The sequence below is a fragment of the Choloepus didactylus genome, chromosome 8, assembly GCF_015220235.1.
Source record: "Choloepus didactylus isolate mChoDid1 chromosome 8, mChoDid1.pri, whole genome shotgun sequence".
NCBI lineage: Eukaryota > Metazoa > Chordata > Mammalia > Pilosa > Megalonychidae > Choloepus > Choloepus didactylus.
Genome location: NC_051314.1, coordinates 125901865 through 125929022, shown reverse-complemented (window position 1 = coordinate 125929022; position 27158 = coordinate 125901865). Strand labels below are relative to the sequence as shown.

The 27158-nt window shown below is 53.6% G+C and overlaps 3 protein-coding genes across 13 annotated transcripts in view; 2 read left to right on the top strand and 1 right to left on the bottom strand.

Annotated features, from left to right (window-relative positions):
• The window catches only part of NCAPD2 (non-SMC condensin I complex subunit D2), a 32046-nt gene extending 28100 nt beyond the window's left edge, over nt 1–3946 (top strand). For 2 of the 3 annotated variants that reach the window (XM_037846647.1, XM_037846648.1), the window contains exons 23-32: nt 624–735; nt 832–955; nt 1037–1192; nt 1527–1704; nt 1792–1886; nt 2352–2432; nt 2598–2781; nt 2988–3105; nt 3219–3374; nt 3620–3946. In XM_037846647.1, coding sequence (XP_037702575.1) covers nt 624–735; nt 832–955; nt 1037–1192; nt 1527–1704; nt 1792–1886; nt 2352–2432; nt 2598–2781; nt 2988–3105; nt 3219–3374; nt 3620–3705 — 1290 coding nt within the window. In that variant the 3' untranslated portion in view covers nt 3706–3946. Of the gene's footprint in view, nt 1–623; nt 736–831; nt 956–1036; nt 1193–1526; nt 1705–1791; nt 1887–2351; nt 2433–2597; nt 2782–2987; nt 3106–3218; nt 3375–3619 lie in introns of those variants that run through there. The other variant, XR_005218422.1, reaches the window with a different exon arrangement.
• A 2453-nt stretch (nt 3947–6399) lies between these two features.
• GAPDH (glyceraldehyde-3-phosphate dehydrogenase) lies at nt 6400–10716 on the top strand. The gene is made up of 12 exons (XM_037846794.1): nt 6400–6507; nt 6794–6834; nt 8623–8722; nt 8803–8909; nt 9022–9112; nt 9216–9331; nt 9434–9515; nt 9691–9842; nt 9939–10017; nt 10097–10180; nt 10268–10365; nt 10450–10716. Exons 2-12 carry the CDS (start codon nt 6812–6814, stop codon nt 10517–10519), a joined length of 1002 nt encoding a protein of 333 aa, XP_037702722.1. The 5' UTR covers nt 6400–6507; nt 6794–6811; the 3' UTR covers nt 10520–10716.
• Nucleotides 10717–11480: 764 nt separating this feature from the next.
• IFFO1 (intermediate filament family orphan 1) lies at nt 11481–26734 on the bottom strand. Of its 9 annotated transcripts, none has more exons than XM_037846793.1 (10): nt 25938–26734; nt 22003–22063; nt 21792–21887; nt 20817–20957; nt 20530–20538; nt 19745–19926; nt 19548–19668; nt 19200–19295; nt 13046–13176; nt 11481–12397 (listed from the first exon to the last, which is right to left on the bottom strand). In XM_037846793.1, exons 1-10 carry the CDS (start codon nt 26702–26704, stop codon nt 12292–12294), a joined length of 1710 nt encoding a protein of 569 aa, XP_037702721.1. In that variant the 5' UTR covers nt 26705–26734; the 3' UTR covers nt 11481–12291. The 9 variants fall into 9 exon arrangements, with proteins under 9 accessions (XP_037702721.1, XP_037702712.1, XP_037702715.1 ...); XM_037846784.1 differs by having other exon boundaries at nt 19745–19902; XM_037846787.1 differs by having other exon boundaries at nt 19200–19292; nt 19745–19902; nt 25938–26704.
• Nucleotides 26735–27158: the final 424 nt, after the last annotated feature.

Here is a 27158-nt window from a genome sequence, read left to right as displayed (position 1 = left end):
AACTATTAAATAGAGTGAAAAATCTCTGCCTCTTTGCTGCTACTACCCTGGAAAGATTAGTGTGAACAAAGTTGAACAGTCTATCCATAATCACCCAGGAAGGAAAGTTTTGAGTAAATACAGAGTATCCAGTTAGTAACCTCAGCATAAAATATAGGCTCTGCCTGAGGCAGTGCTATAACACACACACACCAACCCCTGCCCTCTTCTCCCATCAGCCTGGGTTACTAGGCCTGGCACCTGACAGGAGCCTTGTATTCTCCAACTAGAGGCAGGGATGTCTTGCAGGCAGCTAAGACAGAGAGCCCTGCTGCAGTGGGATAAAGTTGTGATCTTGAACCATTGTCTGACATGATCCTGTCTATTAACCATATACAGGAAATTATGTCTTTTATGAGGATGAGTTAAGAGATGTAGAAACATACTTTGGCAACTTAAAAACAAATGGAGCCTAGTTCTTTCAGGAGTCTGTTCTCTTTTATAGACACATTTGGCAATTCTATGAATGGTTTTGCAGAATTTGCCTCTCCCTAGAATTGTTCATGCTGGGCAAAATGAAGTATAGGATGGGATCAAAAATGTTGTCTCTGATCACCCATGATCCCCTGCTTCTTTCCCTTCAGAATAATAGCTCTGAGACTGCCATGGAGGAGGAGCTGGGGCTGGTTGGGACCAGTGCAGATGACACAGAGGGAGAACTGATCCGTAACATCTGCGAGGTGGAACTGTTGGATGGTAAGAGTTACTGGGTAAAAATAAAAATAAAGAATTGCTGAGTGACTTCTCCAACTATCATAACTTGTGCCAAACCCAGAGTTGTTCTTCCAATAGGCAAACAGGTACTGGCTGCCTTTGTTCCACTTCTGCTTAAAGTCTGTAACAACCCGGGCCTCTATAGCAACCCAGATCTCTCTGCAGCTGCTTCACTTGCCCTTGGCAAGTTCTGCATGATCAGGTAGGCCTGACTTTTGGTACTGCCTTCTCAAGGAGGATGGGAATAATGTAGCTTCTCTGATGATCCTTTCCTTGCCCCTAGTGCCACTTTCTGTGACTCCCAGCTTCGTCTTCTGTTCACCATGCTAGAAAAGTCCTCACTCCCCATTGTCCGGTCTAACCTCATGGTAGCCACTGGGGATCTGGCCATCCGCTTCCCCAACCTGGTCGACCCCTGGACACCTCACCTGTATGCTCGGTAAGCAGTTCCTCTAATGCTTCAGTGGTCCCTACAAGCCCTGGGAGTCTGGTTGAGTCAGGATAAGAATTGCTAAGGCTGTATTCTCTTAGTCTTGAGCACATGCTTGATGCTTGATTTGTGCAGGCACTTGACCAAGTACAACCCTAAGGAGATTGACTCCTCTGTCTAAAGCCTTGGCTAAAGTTTGACCTCTTTCCCCAGCACCAGCTTTCAACTCTAGCTGGCTTTCTAACTGCTTTGGGAATGGCACCATATGGGGTAACAGATTCCTGCTTGGGGGTTTTCCTGCCAACTTAGGGCATAGCCCAACAACTTGAGACGTCTTCCCTAGCCTGCGGGACCCAGCTCAGCAAGTGCGGAAAACGGCAGGACTGGTGATGACGCACCTGATCCTGAAGGACATGGTGAAGGTGAAGGGGCAGGTCAGTGAGATGGCCGTGCTGCTCATTGACCCTGAGCCTCAGATTGCTGCCCTGGCCAAGAACTTCTTCAACGAGCTGTCCCATAAGGTGAGGGGACAGAGAGGCATTGAGGGGTTGCTGCAGAGGGAGTGTGTAGGTTGCCTCATCTCTTTAACACAACTCTGTCTCTTACAGGGCAATGCAATCTATAATCTCCTTCCAGATATCATCAGCCGCCTGTCGGACCCTGAGGGTGGGGTGGAGGAAGAGCCCTTCCACACCATCATGAAGTACAGTTCCCTGGGCCTTAGGCTACATTTTTCGTGTAGTACAGTGGGAAAGCACAGGCTTAGGATTTGAATTCTAGCTCTGCTACGTTTTGGCTGTGTGACCTCCAATAATAACAACCTCTCTAAAAATAGGGCTAATAATACTGGCTCCCTAGTTTTCTTGAGAAGATTAAATAAGATAAAGTTCCTAACATGGTGGCAGGCACTTAGTAGTTCTTCCTAAGTGGCACCTGTTCTTATTAATTTCCATTTGTGGTGAAAATGAGGGGGAGGGCGCTGACCCCTTCTCTGGGATATGGGAGGAACGAGGAACAGTGAGGCAGGCAGCGGCCATAGCAGAGAAGAGTCTTCTAAGGTAAAGTTGTGACAGAGACGACTGGTGCTAGGTTGAGGGTACAGGTCAGACCTAGTGGATGAGGACAGGGCTCCTGGGTGATCACACAGTCTCGTCTCCTTTTTCTGCAGGCAGCTTCTCTCCTACATCAACAAGGACAAGCAGACAGAGAGCCTGGTGGAGAAGCTGTGCCAGCGGTTCCGCACAGCCCGGTACGCAGCCCTCCCCGAGAGTTCCTGGTGCTGAGTGGGCCCTGAGGGGAAAGAGGTCTCCGTTCCCACCAGTGGCATCCCTTGGGCTGTGGGAGCTTGAAGAGGAAGGATGGGCCTTTCCGTCCTGGCTCTCTCTGCTCCTCACAAAGCCCTTCCCATCTGCAGAACTGAGCGGCAGTACCGGGACCTGGCCTACTGTGTGTCACAGCTGCCCCTCACAGAGCGCAGCCTCCGCAAGATGCTTGACAATTTCGATTGCTTTGGAGATAAGCTGTCAGACGAGGCTGTCTTCAGTGCTTTTTTGTTGGTTGTGGGCAAGCTGCGGCGTGGGGCCAAGCCTGAGGGCAAGGTGAGTGGCCTGGTTAGTGCAGTTTGCTCTCCCTAAGCAATGTTCTGGGGCCCACAGACACCCACACAGCTGCTGGACTTACCCCAGCTTGATGGCAACCAAATTACCAGTGACCTGGCACCAGATCTTTCTGTCTCTAACCCGTTTCTTTTTAATCATAGAATTATATTTCCAGGCCTGCTCTTAATATCCCTTTTTCTCTCCAGGCTATCATAGATGAATTTGAGCAGAAACTTCGGGCCTGTCACACCAGAGGTTTGGATGCAATGGAGGAGCTTGAGCTTGGCCAAGGGGCCCCATCAGCCACCAAGAAACAATCAGCCAGTATGTGATGTAGCCCCAGGGAGAGACCAGACCAGGCTCTCCCTAAGGCAGTGGTTGCACCTGCAATTCCGTGTGTTTTTGTTTGTTTGACTCCTGTCTCCTGCCTTTTCTAGTCCCTAGGCACCAGCATCTGGCTTCTGCTGCCTCTGACAATGACTTTGTCACGCCTGAGCCCCGACGTACTACCTATCGGTATCCAAACAGCCAGCATCAAACTTCTAAAAAGAAACCCAAAATTGTCTTCTCAAGTGATGAGTCCAGCGAGGAAGGTACAGTGCTCCCTCCTGGACTAGGCCCAAAAAGAACATGCTCAGGCAGGGAGGGCTGGTTCGGAGGGTCCTGCTGTGGAGATCCCACTGAGTGTAGATTGCCTCCACCTCACTCCCCCATGGTGCTCCCCCACCCGCTCCCTTGCAGTTGGGGATTTTCTATAGTGTGGTTTCGTTTGTTCTGAGATATATTTTTCGCCATCTTTGTGACTCAGCTTTTTCTTACTCCTCCATTCTTTCAATAGAGCTTTCAGCAGAGCTGACAGATGATGAGACACCCAAGAAAACCACCCCCATCCGCCGAGTGTCCTCTCGCAGGCACAGATCCTGAGAGGTCACCTTGCCTGTTCCCATCCCTGCTGTGCAGGGAATCTTGTGGGGTGACCTGGAACTCCATTCCCCTTGTAAAATATTTATTTGCCTGTCTCCTTGTTTTTAATGCATACGTGATCTTGATAATGCAAAGCATTTCTCTTAAAGCCAGCCTACCTGAACAGTACTACTGTCTCTTTGGAATATATGTTTGCTAATTTCCTTGTTTTCTAATGAATAAATTGTTTTATATACTTCTAGACATTTTTCCTAAGCATCTCGTTTCCTCTTTCATACCAGTCCAGATTCAGGGTTACCAATCCAGAAAAGAAATTGAGGAGGATAGGGTCCCCCAAGGGTCCTGGGGCCCATCTCAAGATCTCAGACAAGCTTCATGCTCCCTTCTCAGCTCCCCTTCCCCACACAAGCAACAAGACTGCTCTGCTGTGGAGAATTCTACAACTCCGGAGCAGCAGTTCTCAGGCTGGGGGGGCAATTTTGCCCCCCAAGGGATATATGGCAGTGCCTAGGCAGGCAACTACCACCATCTAGTGGGTAGTGGCGGGAGGTTGCTAAGCATTCCACAGTGCACAGGACAGCCCCGCAACAAAGAATTATCTGTTTCCGAATGTCAACATCACTGAGATGGAGAAAGCCTGCTCTATACCATTCCCCCCACCCCCATCTCTAAAGAGAGGTGACTGACTTGGCTGGACTGGGGACTGGGGGTCGTGATGCCCTCCAGCTCTGTAGAGGGAGGCAAGGTCTGTCCATCGGGTTCCTCAAGGTTGCAGGGGCTGCAGGAGGCCCAGCCCCTCAGGTGCAGACCATACTCCTAAGCATGCTACCTCCCCCTGAAGCTATTCATCCCTACCTACTCCCCAAGTCTGGTCCCTGCTGAGTCACCTGGACCCAGAGGCAGTAAGCCTGTCATGACGTCACTGATGGCTGTCTTGACAACAGCAGACTGTCAGTAATAAGCCCTGGGCATGAAGCGCCCTTTTTTCTTTTGGCAGAGGACAGTAATCAAAAAATTGTGACAAGCAGGAGGCAAAGGGGAAAATGCAAAGAGCTTTGGATAGCACAGGAGCACAGAGGGGCTCTTACAGCTCTTGGTGGAGACAGGGTTAATGATCCTGGTGGAACCACAGCTGGAAGGACACACTGCTGAGACTCCTGCCTGAGCAGGCACCTCCCACACTTACCCCACCAGGCTCAAGCTCCAGAAAGCTCCCTCTGGAGTGTGGGGTGGTGTTCACCCCCGCCCCCACCCCCACCCCCACCCCATCAAGCGTCCTCTTGCTCTGCTCTTGCTTTTCTTGCTGTTCAAGAAAAGTGGACACAGCCATGGCTGCAGGCCCCAAGGAAGGCGGGCGAGCCCGGAAGGTCGGCTAAACTTAGCCACAGCCTCTTCAGCTCCAAGGGCAGGGGGCTGGTCTCAGGTTACATTGAGCAGCTGAGGCCCCAGCATCCCCCTCCCCTGCACCTGCTGATCGGCAAGTTCCCCACTCCCCACCCCCTGGAAACCCCAGCCCTCCCTCCATTCTCAGCTCACAAACCTGGCCCAGCCCAGGCTCCCAATCCCTCTGGACGGGAAATAGATCCCTTCCTCTTTCTCACCTGTGTGGGGGGCAATGGGGGAGGCTGCTCCTGCCATGTCCCCAAGACCCTCTTTCCTCCCAGTTTTCCCCCTTCTGGACTGCTCACCCTGCCCCCAACAGGAATGGAGAGGCCCTGGCTCTCTGGCTTGCCTGCACGTCCCAGGATGGGGAGGGACTTCCGCCGTCACGTCCAGCTCTCTGCCCTGAGCAGGAGCGGGGTGAAAGGAGCACTGTCTCCCGGCCTGGGCCGCACAGCCTTCAGCTTCCCAGGAGCGACTTTGTGGGAGGCCTCTAGCCTGCCACTAGCCCAGCCCTCACCAGTGGTCCCGGCCCCCTGCCCCCCTCCTAGGGGAGGGCAGCTGGTGCACACAGGGCCTGGTTTGTCTGCCCCAATCATCAGGACTCTTGCCCGAGCAGCAGGACACGGTGACCTTCAGTGCAGAAACTTCCCCCTCAAGTCTTCTCTGAAGCCTCCCCCTCAAGGGCCCCCAGTATCCATGCCCAGCGCAGGCCCTCAGTCCAGAGAGGCCAGGAGCCAGGGGATGAGGAGAGGAAGTGCGGGCAGAGAAGGCCCCACTCGAGGTGGACTGGCCCCTCCCGGGCCTTTTCCTGAGCGGTTCCAGTGTCACTACCGAAGAGCCTCGAGGAGACTCTCCTCAGCCTTCCCGCCTCTCAACCTTTGAAAGAAAGGGAGGAGGAGGCGGGCACCGTGCAGTCCGGACCTGTCCCGGGCTCCTGCTCTAACCCCACATCCCACCAGCTCCCTAAGTCCTCCCATTTCGTCCGTGCAGCAACTTCAACGCCCCTGGCTCCTGGGTACCGTCAGTTATCCCCAGGGCCCCCCATCCTCGAGTCCAAAGTCCCCTACAGGCCCACAGTTCCGTCCTGGGCACCATCACCGATCACCATCCCACCAGGCCGATCCCGGTCCGCTCCCCTTCTTTGTCCCGGGGCCGACTCGCAGGGTGCATGCGGGCTTGAAGGAGGCGGGTCTAGGATGGGGGAAAAAACGAGCCCGGCTACTAGCAGCTTTACGGGCGCACGTAGCTCAGGCCTCTTCGGCGCCCTCTGGCAGGGACTGGGCGCGCGGAGCGGGAGGCGGGGCCCGCGTCAGCGACGCCCCCCGCCCCCCCTTTCTATAAATTGAGACCACACGCTCCCCCGATGCTCTCTGCTCCTGCCCGCTAGCCAGACAGCCGCATCTTTTTGTGCAGTACCAGGTGAAAAAGGGAAAAGCGGAGGAACGAAAGGCCCTTGGTGGTTCTGCAAGGGGGAGGGGAAGGGCGCACGGCTGGGGATTTGGCCGGATGGACCCGTGCGGGGTTCCGCACGGGCCTGGATCCGGCCTCCGCATTGCAGGGACAGAAGGACGTGATGAAGCGCAGCGTAGGAATGGGGGCAGGGAGCTGGGGCGGGGGCGGGAACAGGTTCTGCACCCTTCCTCGTGGGCCGAGGTGGGGAGGGGGCGCGGAGCCCTCTGATGCTCATCTTCCTCTTCCCCTACAGCCGCATCTCTGAGACACGATGGTGAAGGTCGGCATAAACGGGTGAGTTGGAGGGCGGGGTAGCGTGAGGCCTTAGGTTCCTCGGCGCTGGGTAGAATTGCGTCTGCAGACCTTGCCCGACCCGGGTCTCTACAAACCCGACGGAAGATGGGTGGGTGGGTGCTCTCCCGCCCCCACCCCAAGGAGACCTCAAGGTCGGCGCTCTGCCCTGGCTCAGGCCACTACCCCAAACGGCTTTGAGTCCCCCACCTTGCGCCTTCTGTAACTCCGCCCCTGCGGGGACGAGCCGTCCAGAACCTTCCTCTCCACCCGCCTCAGATAAACAGGAGAGCCCCGCTCCATCCCCAAAACCCCCTCTCCAGGGCTCCTTTCTTTCCTTTCCCGCCCTATGGGGTCACGTGCCAGGGGCGGAATCCCCTCCCCCCACCAGCCTCCTTCCCCTCGACTTGCCCCGGCATTGCACCGGGATGCAAAAAGCTGTGCTTTTTGTCCACCGGTCTGAGGGGTTTCATTTGCGGTAACCCAGCGGCCATGTTGCAACTGGGAAGGAAATGAATGAACCACCGTTAGGAAAGCTTCCTTAGCTCTATATCTTCCTCCTTACTTGCTTATGACTAACCCTCCTGCTCCAGCTTCAGTGGGGTGGAGTCTTCTTTATCCGGTAAACGAGGTGAAGCAACGTTTTCCTTTTTCTAACTCTAGAGAGTGGACCTCGGACTAAATCTTCCGACCATGTTGGCCCCAGACCCATTCCTTAAGTCTCCGGCCATATTTTCCCTTTCAAGGGTGATGCTTTTCCTAGACAATTCTTAAATAAACCACGTAAATGGGTTTATGGGCGATCCTCTTGATTTTGGATTTTTTTTTTTTTTTTTTTTTTTTTGAAAGGTGTGGCTCAGTGCCAAGCTGGGGGAGCTGAGTCATGGACAGCTAGAAATTTTCCACTATAAAATGGCTCCTGGAGGAGTAGCCCCTTCCCTCGAATTGGCTGGCCTCACAGCCCCTCTCTTGCCATCCATGCCTAGAGCTGACCCCAGTCCTAAAGGCCATTGCCATAAAGGTCATAAGGAGGATTAGGTGTCTGCAAGCTGTGGGAATCTTGCCCTTCTCCCCATCCTGTCTTCCAGAAACCAGATCTCCCCCACTCCACCCTAATCTGAGGTTAAATATAGCTGCCTGACCTTTCTGTAGCTGGGGGCCTGGGCTTCCCTCTTCCTCCCACCACCCCACACACATCTGTTGCTACCACTCCTGATTTTTGGAAAAGGGATGGAACGGATTGACAAATCAGAGACCTTGAGTTAATGGAATTAAAGGCAGCTCATTTTTCTCAATTTCTTTCCCATTTGCAGGAGGGACTTACAGAAGGGGTGGGCTTACCCCATCCAGTTAATTGCTAACCCTTAACCCTGCCCTTTGACCCTGGTGATGGAGACTGCAAAGGTCTTTTCTCCCTAGAGGGTGTAGCCTGAATTTGGGCCAGGCATTCCCAGAACATAGAGGGAGTGATGAATGCCGCATGCCAGGCGTGTGCCCAGACTGTGGGTGGCAGTGCCCTGCAATGTCACTTCTCCTTCAAGGGCTTCAAAGGATGGTCGGGAGGACGGGGGGATGGGCAGGGCTTTGTTCTTGATCACCACATGGGAAGGTAGGAGCTTTTACTTGATGGCCTAGCAGGGTTGCCCAATGTATATAAAATTAGATCCCTTGGAATTTTCTGGAGGTAGGAAAATTCCAACTGGATGAGGAGACCTAAGGCTGCTTGTCTACCTAAGAGAGTTTTAGTTCTCTCTACCCCCTCCTCACACTTTCTCACCCCATCACCCCCAGATTTGGCCGTATTGGGCGCCTGGTCACCAGGGCTGCTATACTGTCCGGCAAAGTGCAGGTTGTGGCCATCAATGACCCCTTCATTGACCTCAACTACATGGTGAGTGCCGTCCATGCAGCCAGGGGAAGAGCAGAGCCTGGCCAAGGGCAGACCCCTGATGGCCTCACTTGTTCCCCCAGGTCTACATGTTCCAGTATGATTCCACCCATGGCAAATTCAAAGGCACCGTCAAGGCTGAGAACGGGAAGCTTGTCATCAATGGGAGTCCAATTACTATTTTCCAGGAGTGAGTGGGGAAGACGGCCAGGAAGAAATTTGCCCGATGGGAGGCACTAGGGTGAGGTGACCTCTGGATTCAGGCTCCTGTCCCAGAACTTTGTCCTGTTCTTCCCTCATAGGCGAGATCCCACCAACATCAAATGGGGTGATGCTGGTGCTGAGTATGTTGTGGAGTCCACTGGTGTCTTCACAACCATGGAGAAGGCTGGGGTGAGTGGCAGGGAGGCTAATGATGCAACGAGCTGCCCCAGGGGGAAGCCACCTGAGACTAGGGAAGGTAGAAGAACCAGGGTTTGTAACTTCTCTACCACAGGCTCACTTGAAGGGTGGCGCCAAGAGAGTCATCATCTCTGCCCCTTCGGCCGATGCCCCCATGTTTGTGATGGGTGTGAACCATGAGAAGTATGACACGTCCCTCAAGATCGTCAGGTGAGAATGGCCGTAGGGAGCACAGAGGGGGTGGGGGAGTGGTCAGTCAGTGCTGCGTGTTACGGATTGGGCATGCTTCCCTCTGACCTGCCTCCTTTACAGCAATGCTTCCTGTACCACCAACTGCCTGGCACCCCTGGCCAAGGTCATCCATGACAACTTTGGCATCGTGGAGGGACTCATGGTAACAGACCCAGGACTGAATCCTCCCCTTCCTTAGACAGGGCCCCAAGCTGTGGTATTGGGGGTTCCACAGAGTTGGGTCAGGTCCCTCGCTCCCTGAATTCTCCCTACAGGTTGGGGGGGTGTTGAGGGCTGGTGAGCACTGTTAAGGACCTTCACTCCCTCCTTGTTTCCAGACCACTGTCCACGCCATCACTGCCACCCAGAAGACTGTGGATGGCCCCTCTGGGAAAATGTGGCGTGACGGCCGTGGGGCTGCCCAGAACATCATCCCTGCTTCCACCGGCGCTGCCAAGGCGGTGGGCAAGGTCATCCCGGAGCTGAATGGGTGAGGCTCTCTTGCTGCTTTCCTGCCCTTGGGCTCTGGGGCCCCGGAGGTGGGCAGAGCCAGGAGTTGACCCTGTCTCCCTCCTTCTGGCCGCAGGAAGCTCACTGGCATGGCCTTCCGTGTCCCCACCCCCAACGTGTCCGTCGTGGATCTGACCTGCCGGCTGGAGAAAGCGGTGCGTTTCAGGAGGAAGGGCTTTGGTGGGCAGTGGTGAGTTTGGAACTGCACTAACCGTCTCATTTTTACCTTATTAGGCCAAATACGATGACATCAAGAAGGTGGTGAAGCAGGCATCAGAGGGCCCCCTGAAGGGCATCCTGGGCTACACTGAAGACCAGGTACTGAGCAAGTGGGGGAGCTCAGTAGCCCCAGGGCTCCACCAAGCAAGACCAGGCTCCAGTACTTAGCCCTCTCCCTTTCCCCAGGTTGTCTCCTGCGACTTTAACAGTGACTCGCACTCTTCCACTTTTGATGCTGGGGCTGGCATTGCCCTCAATGACCACTTCGTCAAGCTCATTTCCTGGTATGTGCGTGATAACGTGCCTGAGAGCTTGGCGCCCTCTGGTGGAAGCTCAGAGAAATAGCCCTTACCTCCTCGTTCTTCCAGGTATGACAATGAATTTGGCTACAGCAACAGAGTGGTGGACCTTATAGTCTACATGGCCTCCAAGGAGTAAGAGCCCCTGGACCACCAGCCCCAGCAACAGCATGAGAGGGAGAGAGGCCGTCAGCTGCTGGGGAGTCCTGGCCCCAAATCCATCCTGACACCAAGCGTCGCCCATCCTCCACAGCTTCCATCCCAGACCCCCCGAGGAAGGGGAGGGACTGAGAGCCCTACTCTGTCATGTACCATCAATAAAGTACACCCAGCCAACTCGGTCTGCTCTTTCTTATACCCACAGGCCTCAGGGTAAAGGGGGGTGGGGGCAGGCTAGTGCTAAGAGACCACAGGGAGCTGGTGTGAATGTAACCAGAAGGCTAAGAGACGGGCGTATGAAGATATAGATGCCCTAGCGCCTCTCCTTCATAAACCAACTTATCCATCCTCACCTGAGGGAGAAGCTAAGCTTTGGTTTGCCTTCTCAGTGGTGCAGGAAGGCCATTTTCTCCCCTTGTGTTAGATTGGTCCCTTTCCTAGAAGGCTTTGGAGTCTGACCACCAAGCCCATGTGACCTTGTCTGGCTACTTCTCTGGAGCAGGCATCACATTCCAGCTCCTACTTGCCTCATCTGCAAGGCAAGGTTCTAGTGGGGCCCAGCTCCAAGGGTCTTCAGGATTAAACTGGCTGCACTACATAGAGCACCTGCACACAGTAAGCACCATGTGACAATGGGGAAAACGAGGTTACTGCTCACCTGAGGTTAGGGAAGGGGAGCCAAGCTACAGCAGTGTTCCTGCCCAACAGGCCCAGGTGAGGGCCATGCCCACCACCAGGCTCAGGTGAGGCACATGGGTTAGGCATCCTGGCTGCCACCTGCAGACTTAATTATTTTGAGCAAGTTAACCACCTCCCTGAGCCTTGCTTTGCACTTGTTCATTTATAAAATAAATGGAGATGATGGAAAACAGTGCATCCCTCTTCATTGAGTTAGGACTGTAACTAATACCAGAAAGTGCTTGAAACAGTGACACAGTCAGTGTTCAATAAATACTCGCCACTTGCATTATTATTAGAGATTCCATTCAAGTGTCAGCTCAGCACAGCCTCCCCTGGGCTGCGATACTGCGCCAAGATTCCCAAGTGCAGATCCCCAAGGGCTCTGAGCTTCTCCAAGGCAGGGATGTCCTCTGGGCCTGCTGCTGGAGAGGCACACAACAGCTGAGGCTTGAGGAGACTGGGATTGTGAGCACGTGTGCACACACACAGGCGCTTTATTCTGCCAGGATACCCAGCCTGCTCCGGTCCAGAAGCTGAGGACCCTCTAACACACAGCAGCTCCCCATGGGACGCTTCCCACCACAATCACTGTACAGGCAGCTGAGAACCAGAGGGAGGGACGCCCTCTCCCGCTGAACCTGCTGCACAAGCCAGGGACTTCCAGCTGAATCCATTCCATACCAGTGCCTGGGCCAGTTAGTGCAAGTACGGAATCAAAGACAGTGAGCTGGCTCTAGGCCCCAGGGATGGAGGAAGGACCCCACATCCACATTTCTTACACAACGGGGAGTCAGGGGCTCTGAGCCAGTCTGGCAGCATTTTAACGAGGCAAAAATAGCAGACACCTGGGCAGGAAGGCAGGCGGGAGTCACCCCAGGAGGCAGGGCCAAGCTTAGCTCCAACACTCCAAACCCTGGGGAGGCCAAGGGAGGAGCACCCCAACCCCTGGGCCTGGCTGGGTGCAGTGGGACAGCAGTGTCGCTCCTGTGTCCCTCCCTCCCACCCCCTCTGCCTTGTGTTCCCAGCAGGTGGGGCGGCAGGCGAAGCAGGGGGCGCAGGTGGAGGAGGTCCCTATCTCAGGGAGCTGTCAGATGAGACATCACGATCGGAGTCCTCAGCCTCGCTCGGCGCTGGCGGCGGGTCGCAAGGCGGGACCGCAGTGAAAGCAGGAGACTTTCTAGAAAAAAAACACCAGTTGTCACTTTGGGGCAGGCAGGAATCCTGGTATTCCTCTCCCTTCCTCTCTGGCAGGCAGGTGAGAAACACTTCTGGCAGGATGGGAGACCAGAGGGTAGGGGTGGGCGAGGGCAGGAGAAAGAGGCTCAGAAGGCCCGGAAGTGCCGCCCCAGAGGTGCTGCCTGAGGCCGAGGGCACTGGCTCTATGGCCTGGCTTTATAAATCTGTATTATTCTTGTGACTTCTTCTTTTTTTTTTTTTTTCCCTACTTTCTTGTTGACATATAACTTACACAGGGTCAAATGCACAAACCATGGCCCTGACTTCATATACAAGTTTGCCCCCACATCCCTTCTGCTCCATGTCAGGGATTAAGCTGCCTCTAGCTAGGGGAACCACCTGAGCTGGTTGCTTTGGGGGGTTTCAACCCTAGTGGGGCAGACGCCTCATCCAGCTGCTGAGGGAGAGAAGCATCTGCATAAGCTGTCAGTCTGGGCCAAACATCCCAGGGGACCCAGAAGGGCAGCCCACTTAAAAAGATGAGCCAGTCGCTGCCAAAGGGCTTCAGGGCCCGCCTGCCCAGGGGCTCTGTTCCACCCTCCCTGCTGTGCCCTGGGGGCAGCCCCGTGGAAGGCAGGGAAGCCCTCACCGGTCTCCAGACTGGGTGATGAGCCGGCGGCAGGTCTCCATCTGCACGTCCAGGCCCCGCTTCATGCTGCACATCTCCATGTACTCGTGCAGGTGCCGGTTCATGTCGTTCTTGGCTGTGGCCAGCTCCAGCTGGGGTAGGGGTAGGGCAGGGCCCTCGGGGTTAGCAGGGCTGGCCAGCCCCACGGTGCCCTGCTCCGGAGCCCCCAGGAGGCTAACCCGCCGGGAGCACTGGCAGCCAGGGCCAAGGGTTCGGATTTAAAACAAGACACTGAATATATACTCTTTCCCTCTGGTCTTCCTGGGACTCAGCCTACAGAGGCACGCAAAGGCATCTGCTACAGGCCCACAATCTTTTAACAGTGATGAGAGCAATGAGGAAAAGGACGTCAATGAGGGCAGGGTGCATGTTCTCCCCAGCACGGCAGCGGCTGGGGGAGACATGCCCCTCCTGGGGTCCCTGGGGCTGGGGCTCATCTCTTACCCCCTGTCTAACCTCGAACCAAGTCTGCCTGCCCTGCTAATTAGGAGCAAGTTCCTTAACACCTTGAGGGGAATCAATGAACTGATTGATTCAGGCCATAAAAGGGGAACCCTGTCTGCACTGTCGAAAGGGACTCTGTTCTCTTTATTTCTCCTTACTGCTTGATCTTCTCTTCTCATTTGTAAGCCATTATCAGAGACCAAAAGAAAGACTGCCGTGATGAAGGTCTTTTTGATTATAAGCTATATCCTGATTAAGGATATGTTATATGTGAATAAATGTGGGGCTCAGAGTCAAGGAAATGTGGTCTCCCCCCGAGGAAAGGCCCAGGAGCTGGGCAGCAGGCCAGCACAGGTCCAGCTGCTGGGTGGGGGCAAAGGTCGTGGAAGGTCTAGCCAGAGGCAGCGTGCTGCCCCCTTGGTGTTGGGTACAAAGGACAGGGGCCAGAAGGGAAGGAGAATAAAGGAGTAAAGGGAAAGAAAAGGTATGAGACCACGCATCAATAATCTGGACAGAGAGAGGATGGGAGCTCGGAGAAAGTGACCAGGTCAGCAGGCCAGATAAGAGAGCTGGTCAACAACAGCATTTGGGATGAGATAGTGACCTGGGTTAGTCAAAAGCCCTTGGGAGGACTCGGGCAAGATGGCGGCATAGAGAGGAGTGGAAGCTAAGTAGTCCCCCTGGAACAACTACAAAAATGCAGAAACAACTAGTAAATAATCCAGAATAACTGCAGGGGGACAAACGAGACCATCCACTCATCATACACCAACCTGAATTGGGAGGAATGCCCGAGAACACAGCATGAAATCTGTAAGTAAAACCTGCGGAACCAGGTCGGGAGACCCCCTCCCCCATAGCCCGAGCTGCAGAGCCGTGTGGTGCCAGAGAGAAGCTCTCTCCCAGCAAGCGAATACAGCTCAGCTGAGCTCCAACTGGGGTCTTAAGCAGCGAGTGTGAACTGCTCACTACAGGTACGCAGCCCCAAAAAACAGACAGAGGCTTTGGGTGACGACTGACCTGGGAGAGCTGGAGGGTTGCCTTGGACTGGGTCTGAAGGGGACTATCTGTTTCTTTTTCGGCTCAGTGGAGAAAGCCCCAGTCATTTTCAGTTTCCAGGGCTGTGACTCTGGGAAGGGTGGAGACACCACAAGGAGAGAGCGAGACCATTGAAATGCTAATGACCTCCACCTGAGGGGTCGGTCTTCTCTAGGAGGAAAGGGGTGGGGCCCCTTCCATTCAGAACCAGACCCCAGAGCCTGGGGGAACAGGGCTATACCTCCTCACACCAGTCAAGAATTATAGGCTAACAGGTGTCACCTACTGGGCAGAAAAGCACAGTGACCCGAGGCATCAAAGAGTGGAGCAATTTTCTAAGACACACCCGCAGGGAAACCAGATACTGAATATTTCTTCCCTCTGGGACCTGAGCCTGTTCTGGTCTGGGAAAACCTGATTTGGATAACCAAGGAAACCATGCCTAGACAACAGAAAATTACAACCTACACTAAGAAAAACAAAGTTATGGCCCAGTCAAAGGAACAAACGTACACTTCAACTGAGATACAGGAATTTAAACAACTAATGCTAAATCAATTCAAAAAGTTTAGAGAAGATATTGCAAAAGAGATAGAGGCTGTAAAGGAAGCACTGGACATGTATACGGCAGAAATCAGAAGTTCAAAAAACCTACTAGTAGAATCCATGGAAATGAAAGGCACAACACAAGAGATAAAAGACACAATGGAAACATACAACAGCAGATCTCAAGAGGCAGAAGAAAACACTCAGGAACTGGAGAACAAAACACCTGAAAGCCTACACGCAAAGGAGCAGATGGAGAAAAGAATGAAAAAATATGAGCAACGTCTCCGGGAACTCAAGGATGAAACAAAGTACAATAATGTACGTATCATTGGTGTCCCAGAAGGAGAAGAGAAGGGAAAGGGGGCAGAAGCAATGATAGAGGAAATAATCAATGAAAATTTCCCATCTCTTATGAAAGACATAAAATTACAGATCCAAGAAGCGCAGCGTACTCCAAACAGAAGAGATATGAATAGGCCTACGCCAAGACACTTAATAATCAGATTATCAAATGTCAAAGACAAAGAGAGAATCCCGAAAGCAGCAAGAGAAAAGCAATCCATTACATACAAAGGAAGCTTAATAAGACTATGTGCAGATCTCTCAGCAGAAACCATGGAGGCAAGAAGGAAGTGGTGTAATATATTTAAGATACTGAAAGAGAAAAACCACCAACCAAGAATCCTGTATCCAGCAAAGCTGTCCTTCAAATATGAGGGAGAGCTCAAAATATTTTCTGACAAACAGACAATGAGAGACTTTGTGAACAAGACACCTGCCCTACAGGAAATACTAAAGGGAGCACTACAGGGTGATAGAAGACAGGAGTGTGTGGTTTGGAACACAATTTTGGGAGATGGTAGCACAACAATGTAAGTACACTGAACAAAGGTAACTATGAATACAGTTGAGAGAGGAAGATGGGGAGCATGTGAGACACCACAAGAAAGAAGGAAAGATAACGACTGGGACTTTGTAACTTGGTGAAATCTAGAGTATTCAGCAATTGTGATAAAATGTACAAATATGTTCTTTTACGAGGGAGAGCAAGCAAATGTCAACCTTGCAAGGTGTTAAAAATGGGGAGGCATTGGGGGAGGGATGCAATCAGCATAAACTAGAGACTGTAACTAATAGAATCATTGTATTATGCTTCCTTTAATGTAACAAAGGTGATATACCAAGGTGAATGCAGATAAGAGAGGGGGATAGGGGAGGCATGTTAGACACTTGACATTGGTGGTATTGTCTGATTCTTTATTCTACTTTGATTTAAGGTTATTTTTCCTTTTGCTGCTTCCTAGCTGTCATTTTTTTGTTTCCTCTTTCTTTTGCCTCTCTACCTTCTTTGACTCTCCCTCCTGCCTTGTGGAAGAAATGTAGATGCTCTTGCTTAGTATGAGCAGAATGTTCAATTAGGATGAACTTAAATGTTTGGAAATGAACAGGGGTGTTGGTAGCAAGATGTGAGAATAACTAACAGTGCCGAATGGTGTGTGAATGAGGTGGAAAGGGGAAGCTCAGAGTCATATATGTCACCAGAAGGAAAGTTAGAGGTCAAAAGATGGAAATGTATAAAACTGAATCCTATGGTGGGCAATGTCCATGATCAACTGTACAAATACTAGACATCACTTCATGAACCAGAACAAATGTATGACAATACAATTAGAAGTTAATAACAGAGGGGCATATAGGGAAGAACTATATACCTATTACAAACTATATACTACAGTTGGTAGTATTTCAACATTTTTTCATAAACAGTAACAAATGTACTATATCAATACTAGGAGTCAACAATTGAGGGGGGTTGGTTAGGGATAGGGGAGGTTTAGAGTTTCCTTTTCTTTTTTTCTTTTTTCATCTTTCACTTTATTTCTTGTCTGGAGTAATGAAAAGTTTCTAAAAATTGAACAAAAATTAAGTGTGATGGATGCACAGCTGTATGAGGGTACCCAGGGGCAAGTGATTGTACACTTTGGATCTTTGGATAATTGTATGGTATCTGAACAATCTCAATAAAAATGAAAAAAAAAAAAAAAAAAAAAAAAAAAAGCCCTTGGGAGCTTGGTAGACCAGCAAACCTGGTCCCACCGCTGGCATGCAGCAAGCAAGAGGAGCAGGCAACACCGGCTGTTCCATCTGGGGAGAAACTGTGATGGCACCAGCTGCCACCCACACCCCAGTGTCCCCATCTTGGGAGAGCCAGAGTGGATGGGGCAGGGTTCCGGAACCCATCACTCAAGTGGTCAGGGAGGAAGGAAATGAGCCACATACATTCTATCAAAATGCAAGGCTAGAACTGCCACCTGTCACCTCTACGTATCTGTGTGTACCCCCTTAATTCACAGAGGCAAAGCAGGGGTGAGGTAAGAAGATGCCCACCCAGGTCAGGAGATATTCTCAACAACCTTCAACGAAAACTCCAGGCTCTCTGTGTGCTGAGGGAATCAATAAGGAGAGGTAAGGAGGTGGGAGAAAGTCCTTCCCTAGCCCACCCTGGGCCCTGCCTTCACCATGTGACGGGCAGCCCCTGCTTGGTTGAAGGTACGGTGGAAACAGCAAACCTTAAACCCCCAGCCGAGAGAGGCAGGTGAAAGTCAGACAAGGACAGACGGAGCGAGGGGCAAGTGAGATCAGTGGACATGGGAGAGTGCAAAGATCAGTTCTCCTGCCCATCTCCCGGGCCAGCAGCATGGATCTGGCTGGGCCTTGGGAAGTTAGTATTTGTCTACCTGGTCAAAGAAAAGGCAGGTCTTACTCCAAGGAGCAAGACCATTCGATGTGTATTGGGAGAACAGGTATCTAGGAAAACAGCTTCTCAACTTCCTTCTCAGAATGAGGGCAGTGGCAACGTGGGACATGACTCCCAAGATGAGCCTAGACCTGGCATTGCGGGACTGAGAAAGCCTTCTTGATCAAAAGGGGGAAAAGAAATGTAAAAAAAGAAAGTTTCAGTGGCTAAGAGATTTCAAATAGAGTCCAGAGGTCATCCTGGAGGTTATTCTTACATAGATAGATTCTATATATAGATATTCCTTTTTAGTATCTAGTGTATTAGAATAACTAGAAAGAAGTACCTGAAACTGTTGAATTGCAAACCAGTAGACTTGATTCTTGATGATGACTGTGTAACTAAAAAGCTTTCATCGTGTGACTACGTGATTGTGGGAACCCTGTGACTGACACTCCCTTTATCCAGTGAACGGGCAGATGACTAATAAAATAAAGACAAAAAAAATGAAAAACAGGGGGGATAAGGGGTATGGGGTGTTTCGGGTGTTTTTATTTTTATTATTTTTGGGGGGAGTAATGAAAATGTTCTAAAATTGATTGTAGTGATGAATACACAACTGTATGATGACACTGTAAGCCACTGATTGTATACTCTGGATGGATTATATGGTGTGTGAATATATCTCAATAAAATTGCATTTAAAAAATGTGGGCAGTGGGAGAACAAGAGTAGAGATATGCCATGTGGGCTTGGAGAGAGGCCGAGATCTCTCATCCCAAGTCAGGGAGTACAGGAGAGGGCTGCCTCCCACCCGGGCAGGGGTCTCCCAGAGCTGCCTGCCCTCTGGGGGCTCCACAAACCCTTCTCGTAGTCCTGAAGGTCTAGAGTTTAAGTTAAAGCCCCAGCTCCACCTGCCATCTCCAGAGGGTTCCTCAAAGGTAAGGGGCAAGAATGGAGACTCCTCCATACCTCAGGGAAGAAGCAGGGAAGTTCTAGCCCACCCTGAGTGGGTGCTGACAGTATTAGTAAAAATACCACTACCAAAACGGTACACTGGCTAGGAACCAGACACCGTCCTAAGCTCTTTACGTGTATTATTTTATTTGATTTTCACAACAACCCTAGATGGGAGGTATTATTCGGACCCCCACTTTACAAAGAAAGAAGCAGACACAGAGAGGAGAAGTAATAACTCATCAACCACTAGAGCCCCTGTAGGGAAGTGACAGCTGAGCTCCCAACCCACCCCGGTCCCCAGGCCCCTACAGGATGAGGCCACTGGACCCACACCCCACTCACCACCCACGGGGTAACTGGGCCCGTGGCTTCCGCTCACACCCTTACCTCTATCTGGTCAATGGTTTCCTGATATTCTTTCTCCCGGGTTTTGAACAGGGACTCGGTGTCTTTAATCACCTTCTCCAAACTGTCTTCCTGCTGCTGGAGTGGAAAGGGGAGTAAGGGGGAGGTCAACCAGGGAGGGTGGGCATGGGGGCATCCCACAGGGCGAGCAGGGGAGAGGCAGAAGAAGCAGCTTAATGGAAACTGGAGAAAGATCAGAAGACGTTCAAAGGAGGAGGAAGCAGCAGGTAAGGACAATGGCGACATCAGGGACACAGTGCAGTGGAGGGGAGGAGGCGGCAAGGCATCGAGCTGGGAGGTGGGAGCGAGGGCCGCCCAGAGGGACGTTACCTCTCCCTGGGCCTCTGCGGCCGCCATGGCATAGCCTGAGAAATCCTCCCAGAGCAGCAGGGTCTCCTCAGTCTCCTCCCAGGTCAGGCTGTCACAGTCATCCTCAAAATCATACTCCCTCCTAGAGACAGGGAGCCCAGGGTCAGGGGGCTGTCCTCCGGGAGGAGGGGCTGCTGCGGGGGGCCTGCGGGACTCACAGCTGGTTGAGCATGCGCTGCATCTCCTCGTTGAGGCTCAGGGCCGTGCGCTCCTCCTCGTCCCCCTCGGGCTGGCGGGGCCCGTCACTCTCCGACAGGGAGGGGTCCTCCTCGCTGGCAGCCTTGCGCTCCCGCTTCCGCCCCCCCATGGATGGGACCTTGATGGGAGACAAGTGCAGAGACTACAGAGACAAGGCCGGGGCGTGAGGGGAGGGGTAGGCCAGCGGGGGGTGAGGGGCACACGAACCAGCGGGGGGTAGGGGGCAGACAGAGAAAAGACACCATCACGACAGGTTACCAAGACACAGACAGACACAGATGAGATGGGGACAGGCTGCAGGCTGAGAAGGAAGAAAAAGAAGAAATAGAGAAAAGAGAGTAGTAAGATAAGGGGAGAAATGGCTGGCCATGACCACATTAAGATGTGTCTAATGGCTAAAGAGGGATTGGGGTTTCTTTTTTTGCCTAAAAAAAAAAAAAAAAAAAAAAAAAAAAAATTTATAATGAAATGACCAAACTTAAAAGAAAGTTTGGGAACTGCAAGGAAGAGGAGGGTACAGTGTTTTCAAAGAAGAATCTGAGTCATATCCAGATCTGGAAAGCCAGAGGGAGAAGGGATACAAGAAATTAAGAAAGGAGGAAAAAAGATAGAAGAAAGGGGGAAAGGGCAAGGAAACTAGGAAGGGAATAAGAAATAGGTGCTGAAAAGCCCCAGTGGCTCAAAACTGATAGACAAACCGCCTGGGACTGGGGCATTAGGAAGCTCGAGTGAGATCAAAACTAACCAGCTTCTTCTGTGCAGAAAGCATGAGAGATGAAAGGGAAGAGAGAGGAAAGGAAGCAGACAGAGGAGAGAGAGGGAAGGAGAGAGCTGGTGTTAGAGACAGCTTCCAAAACTTCTCTCCAGAGGCTGTGCCTTGCCCCCCAGCCTAGTCCCACCTGGGTCCCCAAGGCCGACAGCCTGTCCCGCCCTCTCTGCAGGGCTCAGGTGCGAAAAGGTGCATGGCTGGAGTGGACCTGGGGCCCAGACCCACCCTTTCCCCAGGACCCGAGGTCAGCGCCAGCCTCTCACCTGGAACATCTTAATCATGTCCTCGCAGTTGCGCTGCTGGGCCACGTCACACAGCTTGGCGGTGATGTCGATGCGGCGGCAGATGTCCATGTCTACCTTCATGGCCTTTTCCTGGATCTTGGTGTCCAGCTCCGAAAGGTTCTGCCCAGGGGACACAGGGAGCAGTGAGGGGCCCCAGCACCATAGACAAGGACTAGGAAGGCCCTGGCAGGAGCCTCCCCATCCTTCCAGTCCCATCACCGTCTCCTCCTCCTCGAAGATGCCTCCAAGCAGAATGTGTCACTTGCTCCGGATTGCCCACCCCGCTGCATTGTGCTCCCATATTGGGCTGCTCCTGCCGCTGGCTCTCTGGCCAGATGGGGAGCCCCTGAGGACAGGGTACTGGGCCTGGGACATGCAGGTGCCCTCCGCCAGGCTGAGCACTCTCAAACCAGGCCGGCAGCCCTTACCCTCCAGGAACTGAGGTCCCCAGACAGAGAGATTACTGGAAAGTACAAGAGTGGAGAAAAAGTACTAGAACAATGATAATAGTGATAGTAGCAGCAAACACTTATTTGGCAGTATGTATGTATGCGCCAGGCCAAGCTCTAAGCACATTATCTTCACAACGATTCTGCAAAGCCAAGGCCATTGCTCTCCGGCTTCTAAAGCTGAGGAGAGAGAGGCACAGAGAGACTAAGGGACTCGCCCAAGGCCATGCTGCCAGCACGCTGCAGAACTGGGACATGAACTGCAGCAGCCTGCCTCCAGAACGGGAGTCCTTCCTGGCCGCTCTCCGGCCTCCAGCAAGGACAGAGATCGTCCTCCCTCTGTGATACACCAGGACTTTGGCTCTTTCTTTTTCTAGAGAATTAGGGGATGGCAAGGGGAAAAAATGGAAGCCTGGAAAGGCGGCAGGGATGGGGGGTGGGCAGGAAAGCAACAGACCTCCCCTGGAAAGGCCCGCCTGGCGCAGCAGGGAGGTGGCCCACTCACGTTGCTCATGAGCCCCTTGAAGACCACCAGCTCAGCTTTCAACTGCTCCACCTTCATCGCCAGCTCCTCCTGGCAGGCATCAGCCTCCTGGGCTTCCTACAGTCGGGGGAAACCCTGACATCAGTGCCACTGCCAAAGCTGGACAGTACAGAAGACAAAGTGGGATGGGGAGGCAGCCCCCAGGGCTGAGGGGCAGCGGGTGCCACCTCACCTCCTGCAGCTCAGCCACGCGCTCTTGCAGCTGGATCCGAACTGTGTACTCCTCTTCCCACCTGACAGACATTGGGAAGAACGGGGAGAACATGGGTCTGGAGTCCCTCCCACCCCACAGCGCTGTCCCCCCCGCCCTCTGGCTCAGGTCTGTGCACAGGCGCGGGCAGCCAGCTGCAGCTGTCGGGCGGCCCCACACTTCCTGGCAAGTGTGGAGCTCACCAGCTGCCTTCGCGTCACCTCCAGGCCTCACACCAGCAACTCTATTTAGGAGTGAAGGCTGCTGCTCTGGTCCTTTCCTGGGCCCCTCCCAGGCAGGCCAGGCTCCGGCCAGCTGTCTAGCTGGCCTCCTCTCCCACCTCCTGCCCACACCAGACCACCAGGTCCGCCCGGCCCAGTCTCCCACCTTCAGTGGCACAGATCCGGTCTCCCGCCTCCTGCCTGCACCAGAACAGAGTCCTTTAGCCTGCTGCCCTGCCTCTGGTGGGACCATTAACCCAGGGAAAGCATCTGCAGGACACACACCGCATCAACAGTTTGTCAAGAGCTGGTAGGAGATGCCAGAGCCCATCCCCCACAAGCTCCAGAAACTGTCGCCCACCCTCCCCCACCCCACTTCCCACCAAACCCCCTCTAAGTGAGTCTCCAAGGGGCAGCAGGGGAGACCCCTGCAGCAATGAAGCATTGGGCAAAAGGAGCCTGGGTTCACTATGCAGACTAACTCAGGGGGAAGGGAAAGCAGTCTGAAAGGTGCCTGGTGGACATGAGGAGAACCAGAAGCAGCATGCCCTGGTATCCCCGAGATCCAGCATCCTGAATTCAGAGACTTAGGGACAGAGGCTCAGGAACATGACAAGTAGGTGAAAAGACATCCCTGGCCATGGGGCAGGGTGAGGGGGATATATTTCCCAGGCCTAGATCTTGCAAATATTATAGTCCACCATAAGCTGAGAAGTATTCCATTACATCACAGAGCTGGAACGGGGTGGGTGGGTGCAATGCCAGTGTGCAGGATTTGGCCCTATTATTGCAAGACCCCACAAAAAGCTGGCTGGGCTAGCAAAACCTCCCAGACCTTATGCATAAAAGCCCCTCACTCCTTGCCACATTCTGAAAGGCTTCTTCCAGTCTGAGAAGGGAGAGGAACTGCACCAAGAAAGAAATGTCAACATAAGGAAGGCTAGGAAGTAGGAAAGAGGACAGCAAGCCAATTAAAATCCAAGAGAACGGATTCTGTGGTCCTAGGGTTAAGCCCTTTTCTCCCCCTTCCCTTCATCTTTTTTTCCCATCTGTCACTCTCCTCTCTTCCCTGGGGCTCTCCCTCCAGCCCCGTCCTGCCCTTCCGCACTGCAGTCTTCCTAATAATAACTCCTCACATCACCCGGGCAGCTCCTCCCTGCTGGGGCGGGAGGATGGGGGAGGCTGGCAGCCCTGCCAGCACCCTGCTGGCTCCTGGTGCAGCCCGGCTCCCTGCCCACCCTTCCCTGCTGGTCCCTGCGTGTCCCTCTCCCTTTGGCTTGGACATTCTCATTCAGACAGTCAGGGTCTGGGAAGGGCCCCAGGAGCATGGGGTTATTTGTTTTCTTAGATGAGACCCTTATCTATTCTGGGCTGTGACTTCTTAGTCTACCACATGAAGGCAAGGAGTGAGCACCCCCAGAACGCCTGGAGCCTATGAGTTCCTGGGTAAAGAAAGCAAGACTGACCAGGGGACAATAACCCCCTGGACAAGATGCATCGAAAAGAAGGAACCCAATAAATTCAGGTAGAAATGTAAGTAAAGAAGTTAGTTAAGGATTAAGAGTAATAAAACCCAACAGGGTAAAAATCCAAAAATACATAATCTGGAAGCTCACTGGAATTCTAGTTGCTCTACAGTCAGACTTTCACACAAATGTGTTCACTTTGAGCTCCACTCAAATCTGGTCTTACTTATGAGGTTCCCTTAACACGAGCAGAACTTGAGAAACTTCTGTGGCTTCTGCATTTACCAAATACTTCACTTCCAAGTAAACTGTATCCTGGAGTTGAAGAGTAAAGGCAGGGGCCATTCCCATGTTGAATGAATGAAAACCGAGGCCCAGGAAGAGAGACCCACCCAAGGTCACACAAGGCAGGGGAGCCAAAAATAGAACCCAGCTCCTTCCCAGTTTAGTGCTGGAGCCATCCCCAGGCCTTCCAGACTAACCACAGGAGTTATAACGCTGCTATAAAGACAAAGAACAAGGGCAGGGGATGCAGCGTGGAAGAATAAATGGGCACCAGTATCATGCACCACCCAATTCCAGCTACGGGCCCCCTGCTCAGCAATGTACTGCAGAGCAATGAGCTAATCGGTCCCCAAGGGAGAACTCTTGGCTGCGCTGGACAGCTGGACCAAGGACAAACACTCTTTCAGCTTAAAGAAAACAAATGTCCCTGTGAACAGCAGTTGTTCCTGTGGTTATGGGTGTATTTCAGAAGTGTCCCTGTTCCACTGCTGACAGGGTTCATTAACTGGCAGGGGCAGAGGCAGGGGCAGGCTGGTTCTGGGTAGGATCTGAACGACAGTCTTAGGGCAGCTGAGACCCCCGAGGATACTTCTAACATGGACTACAACTAAGGAAGCCAGTATGAGGACACCAGTCGACCTCAGAAAGCTGGCTGATCTCTGAACTGGCAGGCTCTGGCAGATCCCTGGTCGCCCCCAGACTCACTCAGCCAATCCCCATCTGCCACTAACCCCCAGACACCAAACCCTGCTACAGTGGGCTGCAACCATAGTCCCAGCCTACCCATAAGGGGTCAGAGGGGGTGAAATAAGCAATTCTAGGCCGGGTTAAACCTGAAGACCCCAAACCAAAGCTTCCTTCTAATTGTCACCTTCTTCCTCCTCAACCGTGGCATTGACCACAGTGTCCTGCTCACAGCTCCTGCCAAACTGGCCTGCTTGTCAGCCATCGTAAAGAACCCACTCGGTGTACAGCCCCCACTGGCACTACACCCATTCCCCGTGCCACCTGCGCCATCCCACTGGGTTCCTTGGAGCAGGCTTCATCTTCATCCTAAGTGTATTGGGCAGCCCACAGCCACCCCACACACTTAGGGATTGTTCATATCCCCCCAACTTTCCCTCCCCAGCCCCTTTGCTGGCTCTGTTCATGCTTCCTCCACCTTTGGCTTTTCACTTTCACAGATCCTCCCAGCTTCCACTCGCCCTATGGCCACCGCCAGCCCCCTTCCCTCTCCCTAGGGTATTCCCTTTATTCTTTCTGCCCCCCTTTTTTGACCCACTGCAAACAACGTCTTCAGGTCCCCAGAGCCTTTCATGTGGAACCAGGTCAGGTACCCAGTTTCCAGTGGCACTGCTTTGGAAAACTGGAGGCAGTGCAGGACTGCCCAGTGCAGGGTGCAGCCCCTCCCTAAACACCCCCTTCCAAGTTCACTTAATTCAGTATCCCAAATTGAAGCTCTATCCTTTGCCTCTTTCTGTTGATCAGCACAGGGAGCTTATTGGGGGGGGGGGGGGGAATAAGCAGTACCCCAGATGCATACCTCTCAGACCAGCCACCCTGCCACACCTCAAAAAAAACCCACAGCTAACACAGACATGCAAACACTGCAGCCTAGATGAGACAGAAAAGCCACAAGAAAAATGCCAGCGCCCCATAATGTTCTACTCCTGGCATGCTCCTTTCTGTCACGAGTCTCACTTCTGCATTCCCTGTGGATTCCAGTCCCCAGTATCCAATTCCATCTACTTCGGGGCCCCTCAGTAGGACGCATCAGGAACTTTACTCCCTTACCTTCCTCACCCCTGCTTCTTGGGCCCCCCACTGCTCTCCTCTCCTGATCCCAGTCCAACGCCCAGCCCAGCCCTGGCAGAGGTAGCGTGACACTGACCCCGTCCCTACCTTCCGAGCCCGAGTCCTTCTCTTTCGGGCCCCCAGTCCTTACCTCCGCTTGTACTCGTCCCGCTCCCGCTTCACTTTGGCCAGCACGTTGTAGAGCGCGCGGATTTCTGGGGTGATGGTGTCGATCTGGACGCCCACCCCGTCGGGGTGCACCCACGACAGGCCGGGCCCTTGCACCAAGGTGGGCTCCAGTCCCGGCCCGATTCGGCGGGCGTGTGAGAAGGACCAGATGGTGCCGGGCATGAAGCGGGCCGACGAGGAGGAGGCCGCGGAGACGGAGGTGGGGGTGGCGGACGACGAGTGGCCGGAGGCGGAGGGAGGCAGGGGGCCGGCGGGCGAGCCCAGCACCCGCGCCGACGGGGTGCACACGGCGGCCGGTCGGGCGCCCAGGGGCAGCCCCAGGGGCCGGATGGGGCTGACGAAGCCGGTCTGCACGGCCTGGTCGCGGCGAGCCAGGCCCCGCCGGCCCTGCTTACCCTCCTCCAACGCCTGCTGCAGCTGCTTCTCCAGCAGCCGGTTCCGGCGCTCCAGCTCGTGCACCTTGGCCAGGAAGCAGCGGAATCGGAGGTTCAGGGTCTTGAGCACGTTGATGTTGGAGCCCAGGTCGTTGCGGAGGGCCATGGCTGCAGGGGGCGCCGGGCCCGGCCCCGGTGGCGAGTAGGCAGCGGGGCCGGCCGGGGCGAGCGGCCCCGGGGGCAAGTCCCCTCCCCTGGTGAGGTGGTCGCCTCCCAGAGGGTCCCCCAGCGGCCCGGCCAGGCCCTGCTGTTCCTGCTGCAGGAGGAAGAGGTTAGGGCCGAATAACGGATTCATGGCTGCGCCTTCTGCTGGGAGACCGAGACCGGTGCAGGAGCCAGGATGGAGGGCGGGGGATAAGAGCCAATGAGGCGTCCGGGGAACGAGGGGCAGCCAATCAGACGGCTCGGCGAGTGGGGCAGAGGTCAGGGAGGCGGGGAGGGCAGAGAGGAGGCCAATGAAGACTGATTGGAGGCGGGGACCTGGATCTTTCCGGGTCTGAGGCCGAGCCCCCAGGGGAGGGGAGTCCCAACCAGCCCCTTGGCCTTAGACCGACATGACCCCTGGAATCCAGCCAGACTGGCCCCGGGGCCTAAGTACCCCATGGGCTCAGGTCACAGGAAGCCTATCTTCCCTACATCCCCTATTGCCCTCGTCTCCCCAGAGCCCAGACACCCTAGCCCCTTCTCCCGGACTCTCCCCTTCCCTGCGTCTCCTCAGGCGCCTGAAATTAATGATTTCTCAGAAGTAC

Excerpts from the sequence above, each read along its gene's own strand:
- IFFO1 (XM_037846793.1), bottom strand. The coding sequence starts at position 26,704 with ATGAATCCGTTATTCGGCCCTAACCTCTTCCTCCTGCAGCAGGAACAG. Across the intron at positions 21,888-22,002 it reads GCGTGGCTGAGCTGCAGGAG|GAAGCCCAGGAGGCTGATGC; the intron begins GTGAGGTGGCAC and ends CCCCGACTGTAG. Across the intron at positions 13,177-19,199 it reads AAACCATTGACCAGATAGAG|CTGGAGCTGGCCACAGCCAA; the intron begins GTAAGGGTGTGA and ends CCCCTACCCCAG.
- GAPDH (XM_037846794.1), top strand. The coding sequence starts at position 6,812 with ATGGTGAAGGTCGGCATAAACGG. Across the intron at positions 9,843-9,938 it reads GTCATCCCGGAGCTGAATGG|GAAGCTCACTGGCATGGCCT; the intron begins GTGAGGCTCTCT and ends TTCTGGCCGCAG. Across the intron at positions 10,018-10,096 it reads CCTGCCGGCTGGAGAAAGCG|GCCAAATACGATGACATCAA; the intron begins GTGCGTTTCAGG and ends TTACCTTATTAG.